General features: G+C 35.3%; 1 protein-coding gene across 1 annotated transcript in view; it reads right to left on the reverse strand.

Annotated features, from left to right (window-relative positions):
- The window catches only part of LOC100369761 (serine-protein kinase ATM-like), an 83,497-nt gene that overhangs the window by 14,081 nt on the left and 49,755 nt on the right, over positions 1-19,661 (reverse strand). The window contains exons 38-53 of the mRNA XM_085505233.1: positions 19,548-19,644; positions 18,427-18,567; positions 17,539-17,736; positions 17,343-17,445; positions 13,856-14,004; positions 11,732-11,962; positions 10,805-11,042; positions 9,787-9,957; positions 8,083-8,205; positions 6,904-7,103; positions 6,228-6,438; positions 5,434-5,547; positions 4,204-4,356; positions 3,569-3,707; positions 2,137-2,360; positions 634-750 (exon numbers count right to left, since the gene is read on the reverse strand). Coding sequence (XP_085361359.1) covers positions 634-750; positions 2,137-2,360; positions 3,569-3,707; positions 4,204-4,356; positions 5,434-5,547; positions 6,228-6,438; positions 6,904-7,103; positions 8,083-8,205; positions 9,787-9,957; positions 10,805-11,042; positions 11,732-11,962; positions 13,856-14,004; positions 17,343-17,445; positions 17,539-17,736; positions 18,427-18,567; positions 19,548-19,644 — 2,609 coding nt within the window. The remainder of the gene's footprint in view (positions 1-633; positions 751-2,136; positions 2,361-3,568; positions 3,708-4,203; positions 4,357-5,433; positions 5,548-6,227; positions 6,439-6,903; positions 7,104-8,082; positions 8,206-9,786; positions 9,958-10,804; positions 11,043-11,731; positions 11,963-13,855; positions 14,005-17,342; positions 17,446-17,538; positions 17,737-18,426; positions 18,568-19,547; positions 19,645-19,661) is intronic.

A 19,661-nucleotide genomic window follows, 5' to 3' on the forward strand; every position in this document is an offset into this window, starting at 1 on the left:
TAAAACACTAATATTACCGGTAAGCAACGTTATTTCGCAATTTCGATTTTTTGTAAACCTGGGATGATGTATCAAGGTCTGAAGTAACCGTTTTATAAATTTTTGAAAAATCAAGAAAAAAGTGAAAATTTCCCTTCTCGCTACCTTAAATACCTAACTGTTGACATTAAATATACCCAAATATTAACATCACTAAAACAAATGTTGACTTCACATACGCCAAATGTTGCCATTAAATACCTAACTGTTGACATTAAATACCCAAATGTTGCCATTAAATATACCCAAATATTGACATCACTAAACCAAATGTTGACTTCACATACCCAAAAGTTGTCATCACATAGCCAAATGTTGTCATTACATACCAGAATGTTGTCATTAAATACCCAAATGTTGACTTCACATACGCCAAATGTTGCCATTAAATACCTAGCTGTTGTCATTAAATACACAAATGTTGTCATTAAATACCCAAGTGTTGCCATTAAATACCCAAGTGTTGCCATTAAATACCCAAGTGTTGCCATTAAATACCCAAGTGTTGCCATTAATTACTCAACTGTTGACATTAAATACTCAAATGTTGTCATTAAATACACAAATATCATCACACAAATTAAAAAATCTTACCTTATATTTCCGAACAGTTAGTTTCCGCTTTCTTGTCTCTGGTTCTTTCTGCAGTAATTTATTCACCAATCCAAACATCTGCTGCATAACAGCATCTTGTCTTAAGTCATCACGACCCTAGAAAATAAGATTTGAATAGTCTTGATGTTGAGCAATATACTAGTCACATACCAGTAATACCAAGGATGCATAAGATAGGGGTTTTCAATTTCGATATATATGTATGACGATTTAATGAAACTGTGTACATGTCTCCAATACCGTGTACATGTCTCCAATACCGTGTACATGTCTCCAATACCGTGTACATGTCTCCAATACCGTGTACATGTCTCCAATACCGTGTACATGTCTCCAATACCGTGTACATGTCTCCAATACCGTGTACATGTCTCCAATACAGTGTACATGTCTCCAATACCGTGTACATGTCTCCAATACCGTGTACATGTCTCCAATACCGTGTACATGTCTCCAATACCGTGTACATGTCTCTAATACCGTGTACATGACTCCAATACCGTGTACATGTCTCCAATACCGTGTACATGACTCCAATACCGTGTACATGTCTCCAATACCGTGTACATGTCTCCAATACCGTGTACATGTCTCCAATACCGTGTACATGTCTCCAATACCGTGTACATGTCTCCAATACCGTGTACATGTCTCCAATACCGTGTACATGTCTCCAATACCGTGTACATGTCTCCAATACCGTGTACATGTCTCCAATACCGTGTACATGTCTCCAATACCGTGTACATGTCTCCAATACCGTGTACATGTCTCCAATACCGTGTACATGTCTCCAATACCGTGTACATGTCTCCAATACCGTGTACATGTCTCCAATACCGTGTACATGTCTCCAATACCGTGTACATGTCTCCAATACCGTGTACATGTCTCCAATACCGTGTACATGTCTCCAATACCGTGTACATGTCTCCAATACCGTGTACATGTCTCCAATACCGTGTACATGTCTCCAATACCGTGTACATGTCTCCAATACCGTGTACATGTCTCCAATACCGTGTACATGTCTCCAATACCGTGTACATGTCTCCAATACCGTGTACATGTCTCCAATACCGTGTACATGTCTCCAATACCGTGTACATGTCTCCAATACCGTGTACATGTCTCCAATACCGTGTACATGTCTCCAATACCGTGTACATGTCTCCAATACCGTGTACATGTTTCCAATACCGTGTACATGTCTCCAATACCGTGTACATGTCTCCAATACCGTGTACATGTCAATTAAATACATAGCTGTTCTTTCACAGACTCACTCATTTGCATTTAATTTTAGTATTTCCAGAAATGTATGTTTGTCATGCAAATTTGTGATTGTCTCACAGTTATGTAACTTCAATTCTCGCGAGATTTTCATCACATATCACATCACTTGCAAACCTTCATTTTATGAACCCTTGATACTTTGCAAAAACAATAATATATGGCTTTCATATTTATATAATGGCTCACCTTGACTAGTTGTCTTTTCTTACTTCCATCAGATGCAATACACGTGATAATCTTTGGCAGGTTTACACCACCCGCCAATCGAAAAGTAGATTCAAAGGCTTTGATGTAAATAATGTTCTCATAACAACAACTAGGATCAACCGCCAAGTCCACTGTTGGCATGGCAACAAGATTCATCTCCTTTAGCTTGGGTAGCACGAGATGAGAAGGTAAATTGATGGGTTCTGAAAATGTCAAAAATATTACTTTTTACCAAAAATGACAAAAATATTCACCAAAATTAGATAAATGACGATATGGTGATGAAATAAGCAAATCTGAAAGTTATGCATGATTGCTGTGCTTTCCGTTGATATCCACGTTGTATCATATAAAAACGATGACCAGTATTCGGATATTTAAACAAAGTTTTATAATTATACAGTCAAATTAGGGGCATTTCGCTGAACTTGAACCCAAAAATAGAAATGTCCCAAAAGTGGGGTAGTCGAGCATGGGTCGAGCCTGGGCGCTAATGCGGTCAAGTACAGTATATAACAAAAATAATCAGTTCTGTGGTTTCCGGGAAGTAGTCAAAAATGTGATGTGAACATGGCATACAATGATCAATACAATACAGTATATAACAAAAATAATCAGTTCTGTGGTTTCCGGGAAGTAGTCAAAAATGTGATGTGAACATGGCATACAATGATCAATACAATACAGTATATAACAAAAATAATCAGTTCTGTGGTTTCCGGGAAGTAGTCAAAAATGTGTTGTGAACATGGCATACAATGATCAATACAATACAGTATATAACAAAAATAATCAGTTCTGTGGTTTTGGGGAAGTAGTCAAAAATGTGATGTGAACATGGCATACAATGATCAATACAATACAGTGTATAACAAAAATAATCAGTTCTGTGGTTTCCGGGAAGTAGTCAAAAATGTGATGTGAACATGGCATACAATGATCAATACAATACAGTATAAAACAAAAATAATCAGTTCTGTGGTTTCCGGGAAGTAGTCAAAAATGTGATGTGAACATGGCATACAATGATCAATACAATACAGTATATAACAAAAATAATCAGTTCTGTGGTTTCCGGGAAGTAGTCAAAAATGGGATGTGAACATGGCATACAATGATCAATACAATACAGTATACATGTATAACAAAAATAATCAGTTCTGTGGTTTCCGGGAAGTAGTCAAAAATGTGACGTGAACATGGCATACAATGATCGATACAATACAGTATATAACAAAAATAATCAGTTCTGTGGTTTCCGGGAAGTAGTCAAAAATGTGATGTGGACACGACATACAATAATCAATACAATGTATGTTTAGCTCAACACAATAATTCACCGACACCGAAATCTCGTTGAGAATGAGAATGCCACGAGACTTGAATGTGACGAAAGAATGGCATTACTTACTAGTGTCCCTCTTTTGTTGTCCAACATCATGGTAAGCCACACTTATATATGCATCACACAGTTTTTCCATTGCTTGTATGATTGCTCCACGTTCATTGCGTAGCCTTTCAATCATATTCTTTGCTGCTTGCATTCGTTCCTACAACCACAACAAGTAGTGTTTAGCTCGTAAACATGTATATATGTATAAATACACATAATTTTTTAAATCAGCTGGTTATTTTATGAATATCCAGATTGCTACATCATCCAGATACAAGCTTATTCACCCCAAACATATTTATGCAATTTTTTTTTCAATAAATTTTTTTTTTAAGTTAGTGTGCGAGGCATGCACTGAAAGCTAAAATTGAATCATATGATTTTGAACTTAAAATGTTCAATGTTTAAATACCGATCTTCAGAGAGAAACATGGCATTGAAATACCCTTTTGTCATCAAAATTTACTATCATCATTACAATTATTCAATGTGAAAATATTCTAAAAATATTTTCACGTTTGCCAAATTCCATGCTATGTTTGACGCCCACTATTGCATTATTATCTATGTTCGTCTTGATTTAACGTTTATTTTCACGTATAATTGCTACTTGTAATTGATAACATTAAGATTTGACTAAATATGATAATTACCCCATTTGTTGTGCTAGTAGCAGTCTTATTTATTGATAGTGAGCTACGTTTTTTCTTTGGTGCTGTCAGGATTTCATCTTTATTTGCATTACTCAGTGCCAGTATTACAAACAGAGTATGGTGTGGATGGTCAACAGTCGTCCTCTCAATCAGCTATCATGAAAGACAACAACAAATATTCAAAATACACTGCCAATGTTATTAAAGACATTCTCATCAACTTACACGTCATTCATCATTGATGTAGAATAATGTAGTTAATTAACTATTCTTGGGGAGGACAGCATTTTCTTTTTACTGCCTGGCAACCATCACTGAAGAAAACAAAAGCTGAAAGCTGTAGTTCAGACTAGTTGTTGAGACTACCCTAAACATGTGAAACATATATAAATTTGGCTGTTCAGGATTGCCTCAAAGTTGAGTTTTCGCTGTTTTGTACTTTGTTAGCTGTTTTCACCAGCTCTTTGACCAGTGTTACACAGCAGGTTGTGCAGAGCCGGTAGAAATACATGTACAGTGGTGTGCGACCAGGACAGTGGCACGGCGGCACAAAAGGGCAGAGGGGACGTTCACCCAGGAAATAGCATTTCATAGGGTCTAGATTCAAAAATTGTTAAGGGGGAGTATGCCCCCTAGTAAGGTCGCACCTTCGGTGCAAGGTTGGTGAGCAGATTCTACACCCCCCCCCCATGCAAAATTTGTTGTCGTCGTCTCTGCAGGAAACATAGAATGTTCTCTGAGGTAGCTTCGCCCACAAGAATATCATAGTTTTCAAGGCTCTTTGTTTCGGCATTAAATATTCTTGAGATTAAACAAATTGAGGTTGAGTACAAATTTATTAGGAGTCTGCCTGCATTGTTCTTATTTGATCTGTTTCCCATGCGTGTAGTAGATGATTCTCTATTCACCATGACATCACATGTAATGCATGAACAGAACATCTGCTGCAAATATCAAATGATGTCAAAATGCCAAGCTTTCAGATGAGAATATGACATTTAAATACACTTATTCTAGTGAAACTGAACATTATCAAAGGTGTATAGTGCACTATTAAGCATGTAAATACACAAAAAATACTTTCACGTTTGTCGAATATCATGCAATATTTTGATGCCACTGAGCTATGATAAAGTTTGTTGCGCAGATTTTACGTTCAATTTCACAGTGAACAGAACATGGTCTAATGTTACACTATAATAGTTCAAATAAGCGCCTTGAATTACTCACCTGATTTAGAGTAGAATGGAAATATTCATTCTGTTGTGTCTTAGTTGTCATCCTTGCTGCTAACTGGTACATTAACGGTAAAAACTTTCTACTCTGCACTTTTGGTAATTCATCCTAAATAACAAAACAGAAAAAAAAAATTCAAATTCTGATTGTTGATGACTACTATGAATCGACTAATTTTTGCAATTTTCACTGATTTGGCAAATTTTTTTCCCACAAAGTTAAAGCGGTTTACAATATATCGCCTTGCCATGTTTTCATTTCTGTTACAAATATATGCAGTCATTACATTTCATTTCACTTGATTGTGAAATAAATATAGAATCGTTAGATTTATTATCCAAGTTCATTCAACCCTTCTGATGTGCTACTTATTTCCTATTTTCAGCAGACTAAGTGTTTATTTGATTGTATCGGTATCTTAGAATTGATTATTGTCAGTGAACAGGACATCGGGTTACCATAATACCACTAGAAAGATTGTCACACACCATCAAAGTTTTTAACAGAGAAAATATTTTTTTTTACAACATGCACTGTATATAGCATAATTAAAATTGGCCAATAATCAAAGAAAACACACGGGTATGGTATTTGTCCTATTTGAAGCACATCTTGAATAGAAGTGCATTAAACCAAAAATTACATTGGGCGATGTATTAATCATTAAAATTAATTATTTTGACCATAGAGCGAATACGGGAATGGACATTACCAAATGGCTTCTATTGTCAATAGAAGATTCTTCTTTAGATCTGAAATTTATACAATACTTTCATTCTCACACTTACTTTCAATATCTCATTCACTTCCTTATCATGTGAATTTTCAAACCACAGTGAGCAGAGTCGAAAGACTCTCATGTCATGATAGTCCCCTAGATGCAAACAGCGCAGATAGTTGTTTACAGCAGTGTCCAAGTATGTAGCCCTATCAAACTTTAAATTGTCCATTTCCTGTTGGTCAAATTGTTGCTGCTTCATCAAAGTCATTACATACTTACTGAAAAAATATTTAAATGTGATTATTATAAAAATACAGCAAAGAGTGCATTAATGCAGTGTATGGAGAACACCTTAAGCAGTGCATAGTATTCATTCTTACAGGACAGGCAGATGGAAAAGCAGAATTGCTTGATTTTGAGGAATTTTCAACATTAAAATGACATCAGTTTGAACTTGATTGGTCAAGGTATGTCAGAGATATGGCTCTGGAACAGCATTCATTAAAACAAAATGAAAACCACCAGTTGGCCATATTGAATCCGAGCTGAAAAACATAACATGCATAAAGAACCCTTAAATTTCTGATGTATGTATCAAGTTTGAACAAAATCCGTCCATACACGACCAAGATCTGGTTCCGGGATGGCAGAAATGCTTGATTTTGAAAATTTTTAGCACAAAAATGGCTGCCATTCGGCCATCTTGTATGCATGTGAATATATATATTTAAAATTATACATACTTTCTCTGATTTTCTGTAGTTTCCAGCTTACTCAATTCAGCGTTGGATTTCTTCAGTAAAGCTTGTTTTAATTCAAATGTAGTTGATTTCATGTAATTGACAATTGTTTGATACTGGGAGTCGGCAAATCTGCCGACTGCTAGGTAAGCGTCCATTGCTTCACGACTGGTGTCTCCGATAGCTTCATATAAATTAACCGCCTGAATAATGACACACAGAACCTGATTAGGATTTAATATTTTGTTAAGGGTGCTAAAAAGGCAATAATTACTGCAGATTCATTACTGTTTACTTATAGTCACCCCCATATTGTTCCGAACACCAAAACAGCAACATTGCCAGTTCAGTTGCTGACTGGTTTGCTATGCGTGCCTAGAGATTAGTTGGGTCAAACCAAACTCAACAAGAAATGCCAAACTAACTGTGGGGGACTTAGACACATTGAATAAAAATAGAAGATCAATATGCAATTGCCTTTCAATTTATTTCATTCAATCGTATAAATTTCCATATAATAAATGACAAAGTTATTAAAAACAAAATGTATATACTGACGCAGTATGAAATGTCAGGATACAGTCACTTGGTGTGTCTGGTGCGTGTCATAACACTTGTAAATGCGTGCATTCAGCCAAATGACACACCCTCATAAAAGTGGTTTGAACAAATCAGCTCTAATCATGTAACGATCTCGAGACAGGCATAAATAACCAGTCTCTAATTTAGCTGGCAATACTGCTGTTACTGTGTGTGGAACAATATGGCGGTGACAGTAAATATTTTTGTGCCAGGCGAATATTTCTAAAATTGATTGTCACTGTTATTTTTCCTGACATTATTACATGTGAACTGCAAATGCTAACAGAAAACATGATGCATTATGTACTAACCATGTCTTGTCAGATTTTCTGTTTTATTTGCTGTTGTTATTTAGCATGGTTTAGCTAGTTGGAAAACTTCCCCGTTTAGAGAAATGTTTTTGGTTCATCCCTCAAGTATATTGAAACTGAAAGTAGTATTCTTTAATACCAATGTTGTGATAGTGTATAGACATTGTCCAAATTATATCCATTTCAGAGATGGCGGTTTAAATAAAACATATCCATATGCCATAACTATGAGGTGCTATACATCAATGAACATTGACAATAAAAAAATATGAAACAAAATGACAAAAACCTTTTCTAAGAAGCCTGTCATGATATTGTTAGGACTCTCAGAATGAGTTTCCGCTAACCAGTTGCCATGGATACCAAGTACCTGGGCATAAACGTTAGTTAATGATCTGTTCCTGGTATGAATCTGTGAAGTGAAAGACAAGAAATTGATTATAAACCAAGAAACGATATTAGACAGTTGTTCAGTATTTAGACAGGAATCTTCTTGCTCAAAAACAACCCTTTACAATGTGTACAACTGATGTAAGGCCAATAAAAAAAAACTAATTGTTTGTGGCTGATGTGTGTTTTTTTTTCCCTCAATTCGCAGTTCTATGAATCTTTAAATTATATTGACAATTTAAAGAAAGTAATATTTCGATAGCAAACTTGTATACATCATTGCGAATAATTTAATACACATTCTGGACATGCATGATAGAGTTGTGCGCCACCAAGTGATGTTTTACTGTTTCCTTTTGTTTTTTCTTCAAATACACCAAGAAAAATTGTGTTGGCTCATTTTAAACTGACATGTGTAAACACCAGAAACAAATCTGTTTTTTTTTGGGTTAATATATATTGTTAAATTTAACATGAAGTTTGAACATTCGCTGTCTGAGTTACTTTTAATCTAAAAATTCATATTTATGAATTTCGTACTGAACCAAATACTAGAATGCATTGACATATCACTATGTGAGTTGATATGCCATTTGACCTGATATACTGACATGTGACGTGACATAATACCTTGTAATCTGACATAATGCCATGTGACCTGATATACTGACATGTGACCTGACATAATACCTTGTAATCTGACATAATGCCATTTGACCTGACATAACACCATGTGACCTGATATACTGCCATGTGACCTGATATACTGCCATGTGACCTGACATAATACCTTGTAATCTGACATAATGCCATGTGACCTGATATACTGCCATTTGACCTGATATACTGCCATTTGACCTGACATAACACCATGTGACCTGATATACTGCCATGTGACCTGATATACCGCCATGTGACCTGATATACTGCCATGTGACCTGACATTATACCTTGTAATCTGACATAATGCCATGTGACCTGATATACTGCCATTTGACCTGATATACTGCCATTTGACCTGACATAACACCATGTGACCTGATATACTGCCATGCGACCTGATATACTGCTATGTGACCTGACATAACACCATGTTATCTGATATACTGCCATGTGACCTGACATAACACCATGTGACAAGATATACTGCCATGTGACCTGACATAACACCATGTGACCTGATATACTGCCATGTGACCTGACATAACACCTTGTGACATGATATACTGCCATGTGACCTGATATACTGCCATTTGACCTAACATAACACCATGAGACCTGATATACTGACATTTGACCTGACATAACACCATGTGACCTGATATACTGCCATGTGACCTGATATACTGCCATTTGACCTGACATAACACAATGTGACCTGATATACTGTCATGTGACCTGACGTAACACCATGTGACCTGATATACTGCCATGTGACCTGATATACTGCCATGTGACCTGATATACTGCCATGTGACCTGACATAACACAATGTGATCTGACATACTGCCATGTCATGCAATTAGTTAGTCTACATAATCTACATGTTACTGTTGTATTTCTACATAATCTACATGTTACTGTTGTATTTCTTCTCACTTACTTTGCTCAATTTTTCAGCAAGCTGCATCATAATATGCAGCGCTGTATTCTGCTCTCCTCTGTCCCAGTACATTTTCGACTCTTCTAGTTGCCAAGACCAAGATACGCTACTGTCTGATGCGCAACTCTGCTGGTCCAGCTGTTTCAATGTAAAGATGGCCCTCTCTGCTGCCTGTAGTTATAAGAGCCAATGCGTTGGATTATATTCATGGTGCTGGGAAATCGTCACACCTAGATTGGTGACATCAGACTTTATGTCAAACTCAAGCATGAATATTTTAACATGATTAATCACTTTAAGATCACAATGAGGCCGGGTTTCTTCACAGTATTATGTCAACAAACACGAACAGCTTTTAAAATCAAGTGGAGATTTTGCCAAAAATGCATCTATATAACTGAGTGAATGTTAGTCTATGTGTTGGTATATATATCCCCAAGTCTCTGAATTGCTTGGTACTGTGAAACCATTTATTTTTTCTGACATAATATCACTATTTTGATGTTTTGAGCAATTAAGTTCACTGGGTTTAAGTTCATGAACTTGGCTGGGTAACAGCAAGTTCAATTGTTACTTCACATGTTCACAGAATTTAATTTAATTTAGCATCTAGGACATCTACATCCCCTGTTTCAATTGAAATATGATGATTAGTACTTGAAAAAGCTGACAAATTTAGTTATTATATGCAAATTAGATAATTAATATAAACAAATTTTAACTCCAACTGATCTGGTCTGAACATTGTCCTACAACATCATAACAATGTGATGATTAGTACTTGAGATATCAGTGGTAAAGCAGTAAATTTACTAATTATTATGCACAGACTTTTACCCAAAACTAATTAGGTCAACACTTTGTTTCAGAGCACCTGTGTATCAAGTTTTATTGAAATCTGACCATTATCAAGTGACTTGTCATGTAAAGTAGAATACAAGTAATCTTTGAAGCGAGCATAAATTCTTGGTTAATAACGATAATCAGAGGCATGGATACAGAAGAAATACATACTAACCTGCGGCCTATTAGCTTTCCTTGCAATAGCAGCGGTGTATTCCAGATGTTTGACAAGACCATCCAGGACCTTACCACCAATGTGGGTGCTTGAACCCTGTTTGTTTTTATCCATTAAAACATGCAGTAATACGTTTCTTAATGCCAGGATGGGTTCAATGAACTCATAATCATTCTGTGCGACTATTGCAGACTGTGAATTCCATTTCAGCTGAAGCATCTCCAATTTGTTAATGTGACTGCAAATTTCAGAAAATGTCAATTATGTAATTCAACTTTTGAATAAGTCTAGCAATAAACAGGAAGGCATAGTGATAATATTGTATTAGTATGATACACACTAGTGAAACATGAATAGGTTGGTGACTCATTATTTTTATTTGTAGAAAACGTTCCTTACAAACCCCATCCATACACCCCCCCCCCTTCAGTTACAAACAAATCACAATGTTTTTAATATTCTAAAGGATCATTTTTTACTTTTTCTTCATAAAGCTTGTCTATTCAATGCATAGTAAAATCAAAAACAAGGTCAATGACTCGAGAAATGAGAAGATCCAATGTTTCAATGAAACAATACATCTTTCATAGCAGTCAGTGGATTGATAAATAGCTTACATTTTTGTCAGGTTAAAGTTCCTGGTATTGAATTTCACTTGTCTCTCTCGTTTTTTATTTTATATTCAGTCCTGACATATTCCATGTTTGAGACTATGACATTTTAATATGCCATCCATCATCAACCACCTGTGCATCTTAACCAAAGCCACTTCAAAGTAACTTCTGTTAGTGTTTTCTGACACACTCAATCACAGTTTGGAATCAACTCAACTAGAATTTGAACGTGAGTCTACCAATTACAACTGCTTTTAAATTACCGGTACTATGGAGGATTACTGTAATTAATAAATTAAAAAAAAAATCTTACTGTAACATCATATCTGCAAAGTTTTCTAATTCCACCAGTGACTGTAATTGACCCAAAGAAGTGTAGATATTACGAATACTTTCCAAGCTGGCATCACTCAAGCTTTTAAGAACTTCATGTCTAGCCTGGCTAAGACACGCCAACATGTTCTTCTCTTCCCTGTCCCTGAGGGCGCACACACTATTATACAGTGACTGGTGATAACCAACATGCAAATTAGCATCAGCTGATCTGAATATGCAAAAAAACATTACTGGTTGGTCAAAATGAATAAACTTTTCAATTTATCAAACGTTGAGTGTGTACTGCATGTTTATAGAGTGTGTACTGCATGTTTATAGAGTATGTACTGCATGTTTATAGAGAGTGTACTGCATGTTTGTAATGTACTGCATGTTTGTAGAGTATGTACTGCATGTTTGTAATGTACTGCATGTTTGTAGAGTATGTACTGCATGTTTGTAGAGTGTGTACTGCATGTTTATAGAGTATGTACTGTATGTTTGTAGAGTGTACTGCATGTTTGTAGAGTGTGTACTGCATGTTTGTAGAGTGTGTACTGCATGTTTGTAGAGTATGTACTGCATGTTTATAGAGTATGTACTGCATGTTTATAGAGTATGTACTGCATGTTTGTAGAGTATGTACTGCATGTTTATAGAGTATGTACTGCATGTTTGTAGAGTATGTACTGCATGTTTGTAGAGTGTGTACTGCATGTTTGTAGAGTGTGTACTGCATGTTTGTAGAGTGTGTACTGCATGTTTGTAGAGTGTGTACTGCATGTTTGTAGAGTATGTACTGCATGTTTGTAGAGTATGTACTGCATGTTTGTAGAGTATGTACTGCATGTTTGTAGAGTATGTACTGCATGTTTGTAGAGTATGTACTGCATGTTTATAGAGTATGTACTGCATGTTTGTAGAGTATGTACTGCATGTTTGTAGAGTATGTACTGCATGTTTGTAGAGTGTGTACTGCATGTTTGTAGAGTGTGTACTGCATGTTTATAGAGTATGTACAGCATGTTTATAGAGTATGTACTGCATGTTTATAGAGTATGTACTGCATGTTTGTAGAGTATGTACTGCATGTTTGTAGAGTGTGTACTGCATGTTTGTAGAGTGTGTACTGCATGTTTGTAGAGTGTGTACTGCATGTTTATAGAGTATGTACTGCATGTTTGTAGAGTATGTACTGCATGTTTGTAGAGTATGTACTGCATGTTTGTAGAGTATGTACTGCATGTTTGTAGAGTATGTACTGCATGTTTATAGAGTATGTACTGCATGTTTATAGAGTATGTACTGCATGTTTGTAGAGTATGTACTGCATGTTTATAGAGTATGCACTGCATGTTTGTAGAGTATGTACTGCATGTTTGTAGAGTATGTACTGCATGTTTGTAGAGTATGTACTGCATGTTTATAGAGTATGTACTGCATGTTTGTAGAGTATGTACTGCATGTTTGTAGAGTATGTACTGCATGTTTGTAGAGTATGTACTGCATGTTTATAGAGTATGTACTGCATGTTTGTAGAGTATGTACTGCATGTTTGTAGAGTATGTACTGCATGTTTGTAGAGTGTGTACTGCATGTTTATAGAGTATGTACTGCATGTTTGTAGAGTATGTACTGCATGTTTGTAGAGTATGTATTGCATGTTTGTAGAGTGTGTACTGCATGTTTGTAGAGTATGTACTGCATGTTTGTAGAGTATGTACTGCATGTTTATAGTGTGTACTGCATGTTTGTAGAGTATGTACTGCATGTTTGTAGAGTGTGTACTGCATGTTTGTAGAGTGTGTACTGCATGTTTATAGAGTATGTACTGCATGTTTATAGAGTATGTACTGCATGTTTATAGAGTATGTACTGCATGTTTATAGAGTATGTACTGCATGTTTATAGAGTATGTACTGCATGTTTATAGAGTATGTACTGCATGTTTATAGAGTATGTACTGCATGTTTATAGAGTATGTACTGCATGTTTGCGTATTTGTGAATAGAACTGCATCTCTGAAAACTCTTCTGTCTCTTCGGTGAAAATTTAGTGAAATCAAAACCATGTGAATAATAATAACAATAATGATGATAACTGAGAAATGCATAATACTTACCTGTCTCCATCCTCAAAGTCCCAGTGACAATTTCTCCATGCAGCTTGGTATTGGAACTCACATAGCTCACTACTATGTTCTGTGTATTTTTTCTCAAGACCACATAAGTATGTATTTAGAGTATGACTGAGGCCAAAATTCTGAAGAGCCTACAAAAGACAATACAATTTGCCAGCTGTTTTGTACTGAAGAAACACTTACATAAATTAATATTGGTTTGAAACTGAATTATTTGCTATTATGTGTGGAAAGCAAAAAGTTATAATGACTGTGTGTTCTATCTTAATCAGAAATAAGAAGTAATGTGAATTTTGTATGATCAGTAAAACAAAACACTGTAACCTGCGACAATAAATGCCTGCAATTTGTTATTGTTTTCAGGAGGGCATTTTTATTAAAATCAGTGTGCGTAATCCCTGTGCCGTTGAAATGCCCGCCAACACAATTATGTTTTTAGTTTCCTCTTGCTTTAAAGTAGACAAAAATTAAGTAATAAATCATATTTGAGTAAAATTTGACAGTCGGAGTTGTAGTCATGCCCTCCTTGTTGCCGCAGTTGACAGCTTCAGACTTTTTTCAAAGTGTTACTATGCGACTAAACAGAAAACACAGGACATCTGTCGTTCATACTAAGGGAAGATTTTATACTGATGAATTAGGTGACCAAGTTTGATAAAGTTTAGAATAGATTTAGTAAAGTTATTGTGCACACATTAACAATTGTTAACGATGACGATGACAACGCTGTTGACAGACATTTTCTCCTTAATATACCTTTCCCTTCTGTCTGTGATGGTACGGGCAAGCTAAAAAGAGGGAAGCCATGCAAGTGTCATGCACTGAATATCGTAAAAACTTGTACTTGTAAAAACTACTTCTTTTACAAGTGCTGGATAATCATGAAAATGATGAAAATCATGCTTTTAAAAGAGTATTTTGGTCATTTGAACATTTGGTCTATCGATGACATTACCGGTATACATTATACTGTTGGTATCCCAATTTATTTACTTATTGACTCTTACACAATCCCCGGAGGGAAAGAAAATGGTCACAAAGTACAAGGAGAAAAATATATATAAAAACAAAACAAAAACACAATATACTAAATAACAATTACAATCACTAAATTACTAAATAATACAAAATCTCTAAATTACTAAGTAATATAAATTACTAAATTGACAGCAGGCATTAAGATGTCAAGTAAGACCCTGCTTCCTGACTTTGAAGCTTTTAATTATGAACTGTACTACTGGTATAATAATGGTTTCATTCTGTAACAATTCCATGAATTTTTTCTCTGCAGGTTTATTTTCAAATGCTGGGATCATATCCTTAGCTTTATTGAACAGTTTGGTACGCAACTCATTATATTTGTTGCATTCCAGCAGAAAATGCATTTCATCCTCAATTAGACCTTTGTTACACATGTCACAAACCCTGTTGTTTAATGGGATTTTTTTATGACGACCCATTTCAATTTTGAGACTATGGTCACTAAGACGAAATTTGGTAAGCACACTACACAGTTCAAAGTTTTTTAGCTTGACTAAATATGGCTCAAGTTTTAAATCTTATTTGATTAGCTGATATGTTCTTAGTTTGTTTTTCTCATTTGCTTTGGTGTGGTTATCATTATGGACCTCACCTTTTCATCTTGTTAGAAATAAATCCTTGATGCCCAAATCAATTTGTTTCATTTGTGCCGAGGTTAATTTATCACAGTTGTTAACTGAATGATATAGTTGGATATTGTGTAATAATGATGTTACCGGTACTTCTAGATACCATTTACTTTTAATGTTTTGGTTAACCACAAAAGCTTCCTTGAGTAACGCATTATTAGAATTCATGGCCCGACTGTAATATTTAATTATTTGTTTTTTTATAAATACGTCTAGGGGGTATCTGCCTAACTCGCTATACATGGCCATAATTGGTGTGTGTTGTGACACCCCTAGTAGATACCGACAATAACTTAATTGAATGTCTTCAATAGGTGATTTAGTGGAGAACTCATCACCCCAAACATCACAACCATAAATGAGGATAGGTCTGATGAGTTTGTCAAAAAAGAAAATTGAAACTTTTATACTTATGTTTTGAATTGAGCCAAGCTTTGCTTTCATTGAAAACAGAGCTTTTTGAGCCTTATGCTTAAGGTTTTTTAGGCCATCCTTAAACCTACCATTGGCACTAATGACTAGTCCCAGATAGTTATAAGATTTAACTGTATCAAGTTCGATACCTCCAAGAAAAAATGTATCATTATTCAAACGTCTGTTTGATTTATTGAAAATTAAAATTTTGGTTTTGTCAGTGTTGACAGAGAGCTTCCATGTTTTAGCATACAATGCCAAACTATCAAGACATGTCTGTAATCCCTGTTTAGTTTTAGAAAGTATCACAATATCATCGGCATAGAGTAGACAGCTGACATGCGAGTTTTCTAAATAAGGAGGATCACAGGTATTAGGATTGAAAATAGTGGGCAGGTCATTTAAAAAAAGATTGAAGAGAGTTGGACTAAGATTACATCACTGTTTAACACCAATATTGGACTGAAATTGTTTTGTTAAGCCTTCTTTACATTTAACTTTATATTTTACTTTACTGTACATGTTTTTGATAGTTTTATACATTTTCCCTGTTATACCATATTTAATTAATTTTTTGAATAGACCATCATGCCAGACACTGTCAAAGGCCTTTCTAAGGTCAATAAAGCAGGCATATAATTTTTTTGATTTTTTAATATTTGTGTTATTTTGTTTATTGGTGCTCTCTGACTTACCACTGTAGAGATATTTATTTACCAGGGTTTTTAGTATGAAAAGATTGTCTGTAGTTCGACAATCATGCCTGAATTCGAACTGTTGACTGGAAAGAATGTTATTAGAGTCTAAAAATGATATCAGCCTAATATTTAGAATACTATTGAATAACTTGCCAAGACAGCTAGAGATGGCAATTCCCCTGTAGTTGGCCGGGTTATTTTTCGACCCAGATTTGTGAATTGGTACCAACAGGCCAGTGCTCCAAGAATGTGGATAGTTATTTGAACTATAAACAATATTAAAGAGTTTATGTATTGCATCTAATAAGTGATGTTCACCGTATTTTAACAATTCATTGCAAATTCTATCTTCTGCCGAAGCCTTGTTACTTTTAAGAAGTCTAATGGCTTTAGTTATTTCATTTTTTAAGATTGGTCTGTCTAAATAGGGGTTGCTACTTGCATTCTTTTCACTATTCTCCAGTTCATTCACAATCTCAGAGTTTGATGTGCTGCTATCAGTATTAAGTAGGTTCTTAAAGTAAACCAACCAATCACCAGGTTGAACATTCCCATTATTATTACTGGGGTTTTCGCCATTCATATCACGAAGAATGTCATGATCGTTAAATACATGTTCGCTAAAATACAATCACTGTTTTAGTCACAGCAGCAGAAATTTATCATAATATAACGGATAATACATACATGCAGTAAACCAATCTGAGTTGACATAAGTGGTGTCTCTATTTCTAAATCATAGGCTGTCAATGCTTTACCCCAGGCATGTTCATGCTCATATGTATGGATCCTGAAATATAGAAATAAAAACAAAAATTCTTGGTGGATAACTGTTCATATTTATAACAGTAACTTTTATAATAAGGATGTAAAGGTTACCAACCTGGCTGTAGTATCAGTCAATCTACCAGCACCATATCCATATACACCATCTGGTTCTCCTATACTACTATAGGCTTCTAGTAATAGTGACTGTACATTAACAGGTGAACTCGTTGATAAATTACTCAATATTTCCATACTGTTTTGACTGTTTCCTTGACTCACTTCTTCGTCATTTTCTTTTGCATTCATTTTAGACCTACAAATATACAAGAAAGTGATTACTGACACAGCCATTAAAACACACGTTTTTTGACAGAAGAGTTTCCTGAGGAGGACAGAGGAGTTTGAATGAGTTGGTGCAGAACACACAGACAGACACCTTTAACGATAGCTCCTCTTGTCATCTTTGATGATAGTGAAGTTGAAACCCAGGGGAGGCACTGGTCTTCCAGTTTGGTAGGGGTGTGCGGCCAGGAAGTAAAACCCCACCCCATCATAGACCATTTTCATCTCTAAAACCATACTGCATTATAGACTAAATAGTGATTTTGTATATCCCATCAGAGACCAGATTTTCACTAAATTTATTCAGTTATAGGTTGAATCTACTCATCACCTGACTCATCAATAAAAGTACTAAAACTCAAGTAAATACATGGAAATCGAAAAAACAGACCCCATCCCCGGACCCATTGTACACAGGCAAATCTGATATTGGACCTAAAGGGCAAGCAAATGTATACCCCATTCTAGACCAAACAGCTAAAATTCACGACCCCAAAGGGCGACACGTCCCCATAATGTGATTTGCATTAAGTAACCCCCCCCCCCAGCGCTGAAAGAAGCGACAAAAATAAAACATTACACATCTCCCTTTTAGATCAACCCAACAGAATGTTTAGACAACAATCAACACTGAGGGCGCTATTAAGAAATGTCAACTTACTTTTCTATATCGCACCATATTTCAGAGTAGAGAACACATGTAAAATGGGCAGCACAGCTCTGGGCTGCTTTGGCAATCAGTACATAATCAATATCTAACCAGAAGTTATTATTCCACACAGTTACAGGTGCTTTGCTTCTCCTTGAACATAAAAACAGAAAGTCAATTTATAAATGTGCAAGGTAGTTGCATTAATATGGTGATTGTATTGTCATAGAGTTTGCAGAAAGAATTGCTATATAGCATTCTATAGTGACAACATTGAAAAATGTAATGTTTCATAAGTTTTCAAGAATTTGATAGATTTACTACAGTGACAGAAACTGTGATCAGCCATTCATAAATGACGTCATAAAATGAATGACAAATTATGCCAAGGACCATGAATTGTTATTACCGGTAGGTCAAGATTGTATTATGTCTTGCATTTAATCAAAATCGGTCCAGGCATGTCCAAGAAAAGATGGTGATCATACGCGCCCGGGCACTGGTGTAAAGTCTTGTTTTTCAACAGAGACTAAAAAGTAGTATTTTCGATGAATGTTGAGTGAAATTTATGTTTTGCATTGCTACATAATAAATTTAATTTTATAATTGTGTATACTGATTATAGAGAATCTTTACATTAATACAAGGACGTGTATATAATAACTTTTACCTGGCTCAAAGCTGGCTTAGATTGGTTTCAGAACCACCAAATATTAAAATTAGGTGATTTTACACCAAAACTGACCATCATCAAACGTGTGTAGCACATTGTTAAAAATGGAAATACTGCAAAAATATTTTCACATTTGATGAAATCCCATGTAATGTTTCGATGTCAGTATGACCTTTGATTGTCCTGTTTTTACATTTGATTTCATGCATAACATGGAGATCATGGAAAATGGTCTTTTTTCTGCCTACATAGTCACACAACATAAATACTACAAAGAATAAATTAAAATTATTGATGACAAAGATGATACACATTTCATATAAAAATTATTAGTTTATATGAAAAAGTAAAGCCAGATTGCGAGTTAGGTTAGGCTCTGATTGTACTCCAAAACAACATGAAGGGGTGCTGTGTAGAACAAATTCTATGTGTGCAACCGTGAACTCTTGAGAAGACTTACCCAAATTTTGGTTTATTTTGTAATCTAAGATAGTGTATAACATCCAGCATAGTTCTAACTGACTGCTTGGTAATCTTGCCAGTGCAACTTGATTCCCCTATAGAAAATAAATCA

Source organism: Saccoglossus kowalevskii, chromosome 11 (assembly GCF_978046115.1).
Source record: "Saccoglossus kowalevskii chromosome 11, keSacKowa6.1, whole genome shotgun sequence".
In the NCBI taxonomy this organism is placed as follows: Eukaryota; Metazoa; Hemichordata; class Enteropneusta; family Harrimaniidae; genus Saccoglossus; species Saccoglossus kowalevskii.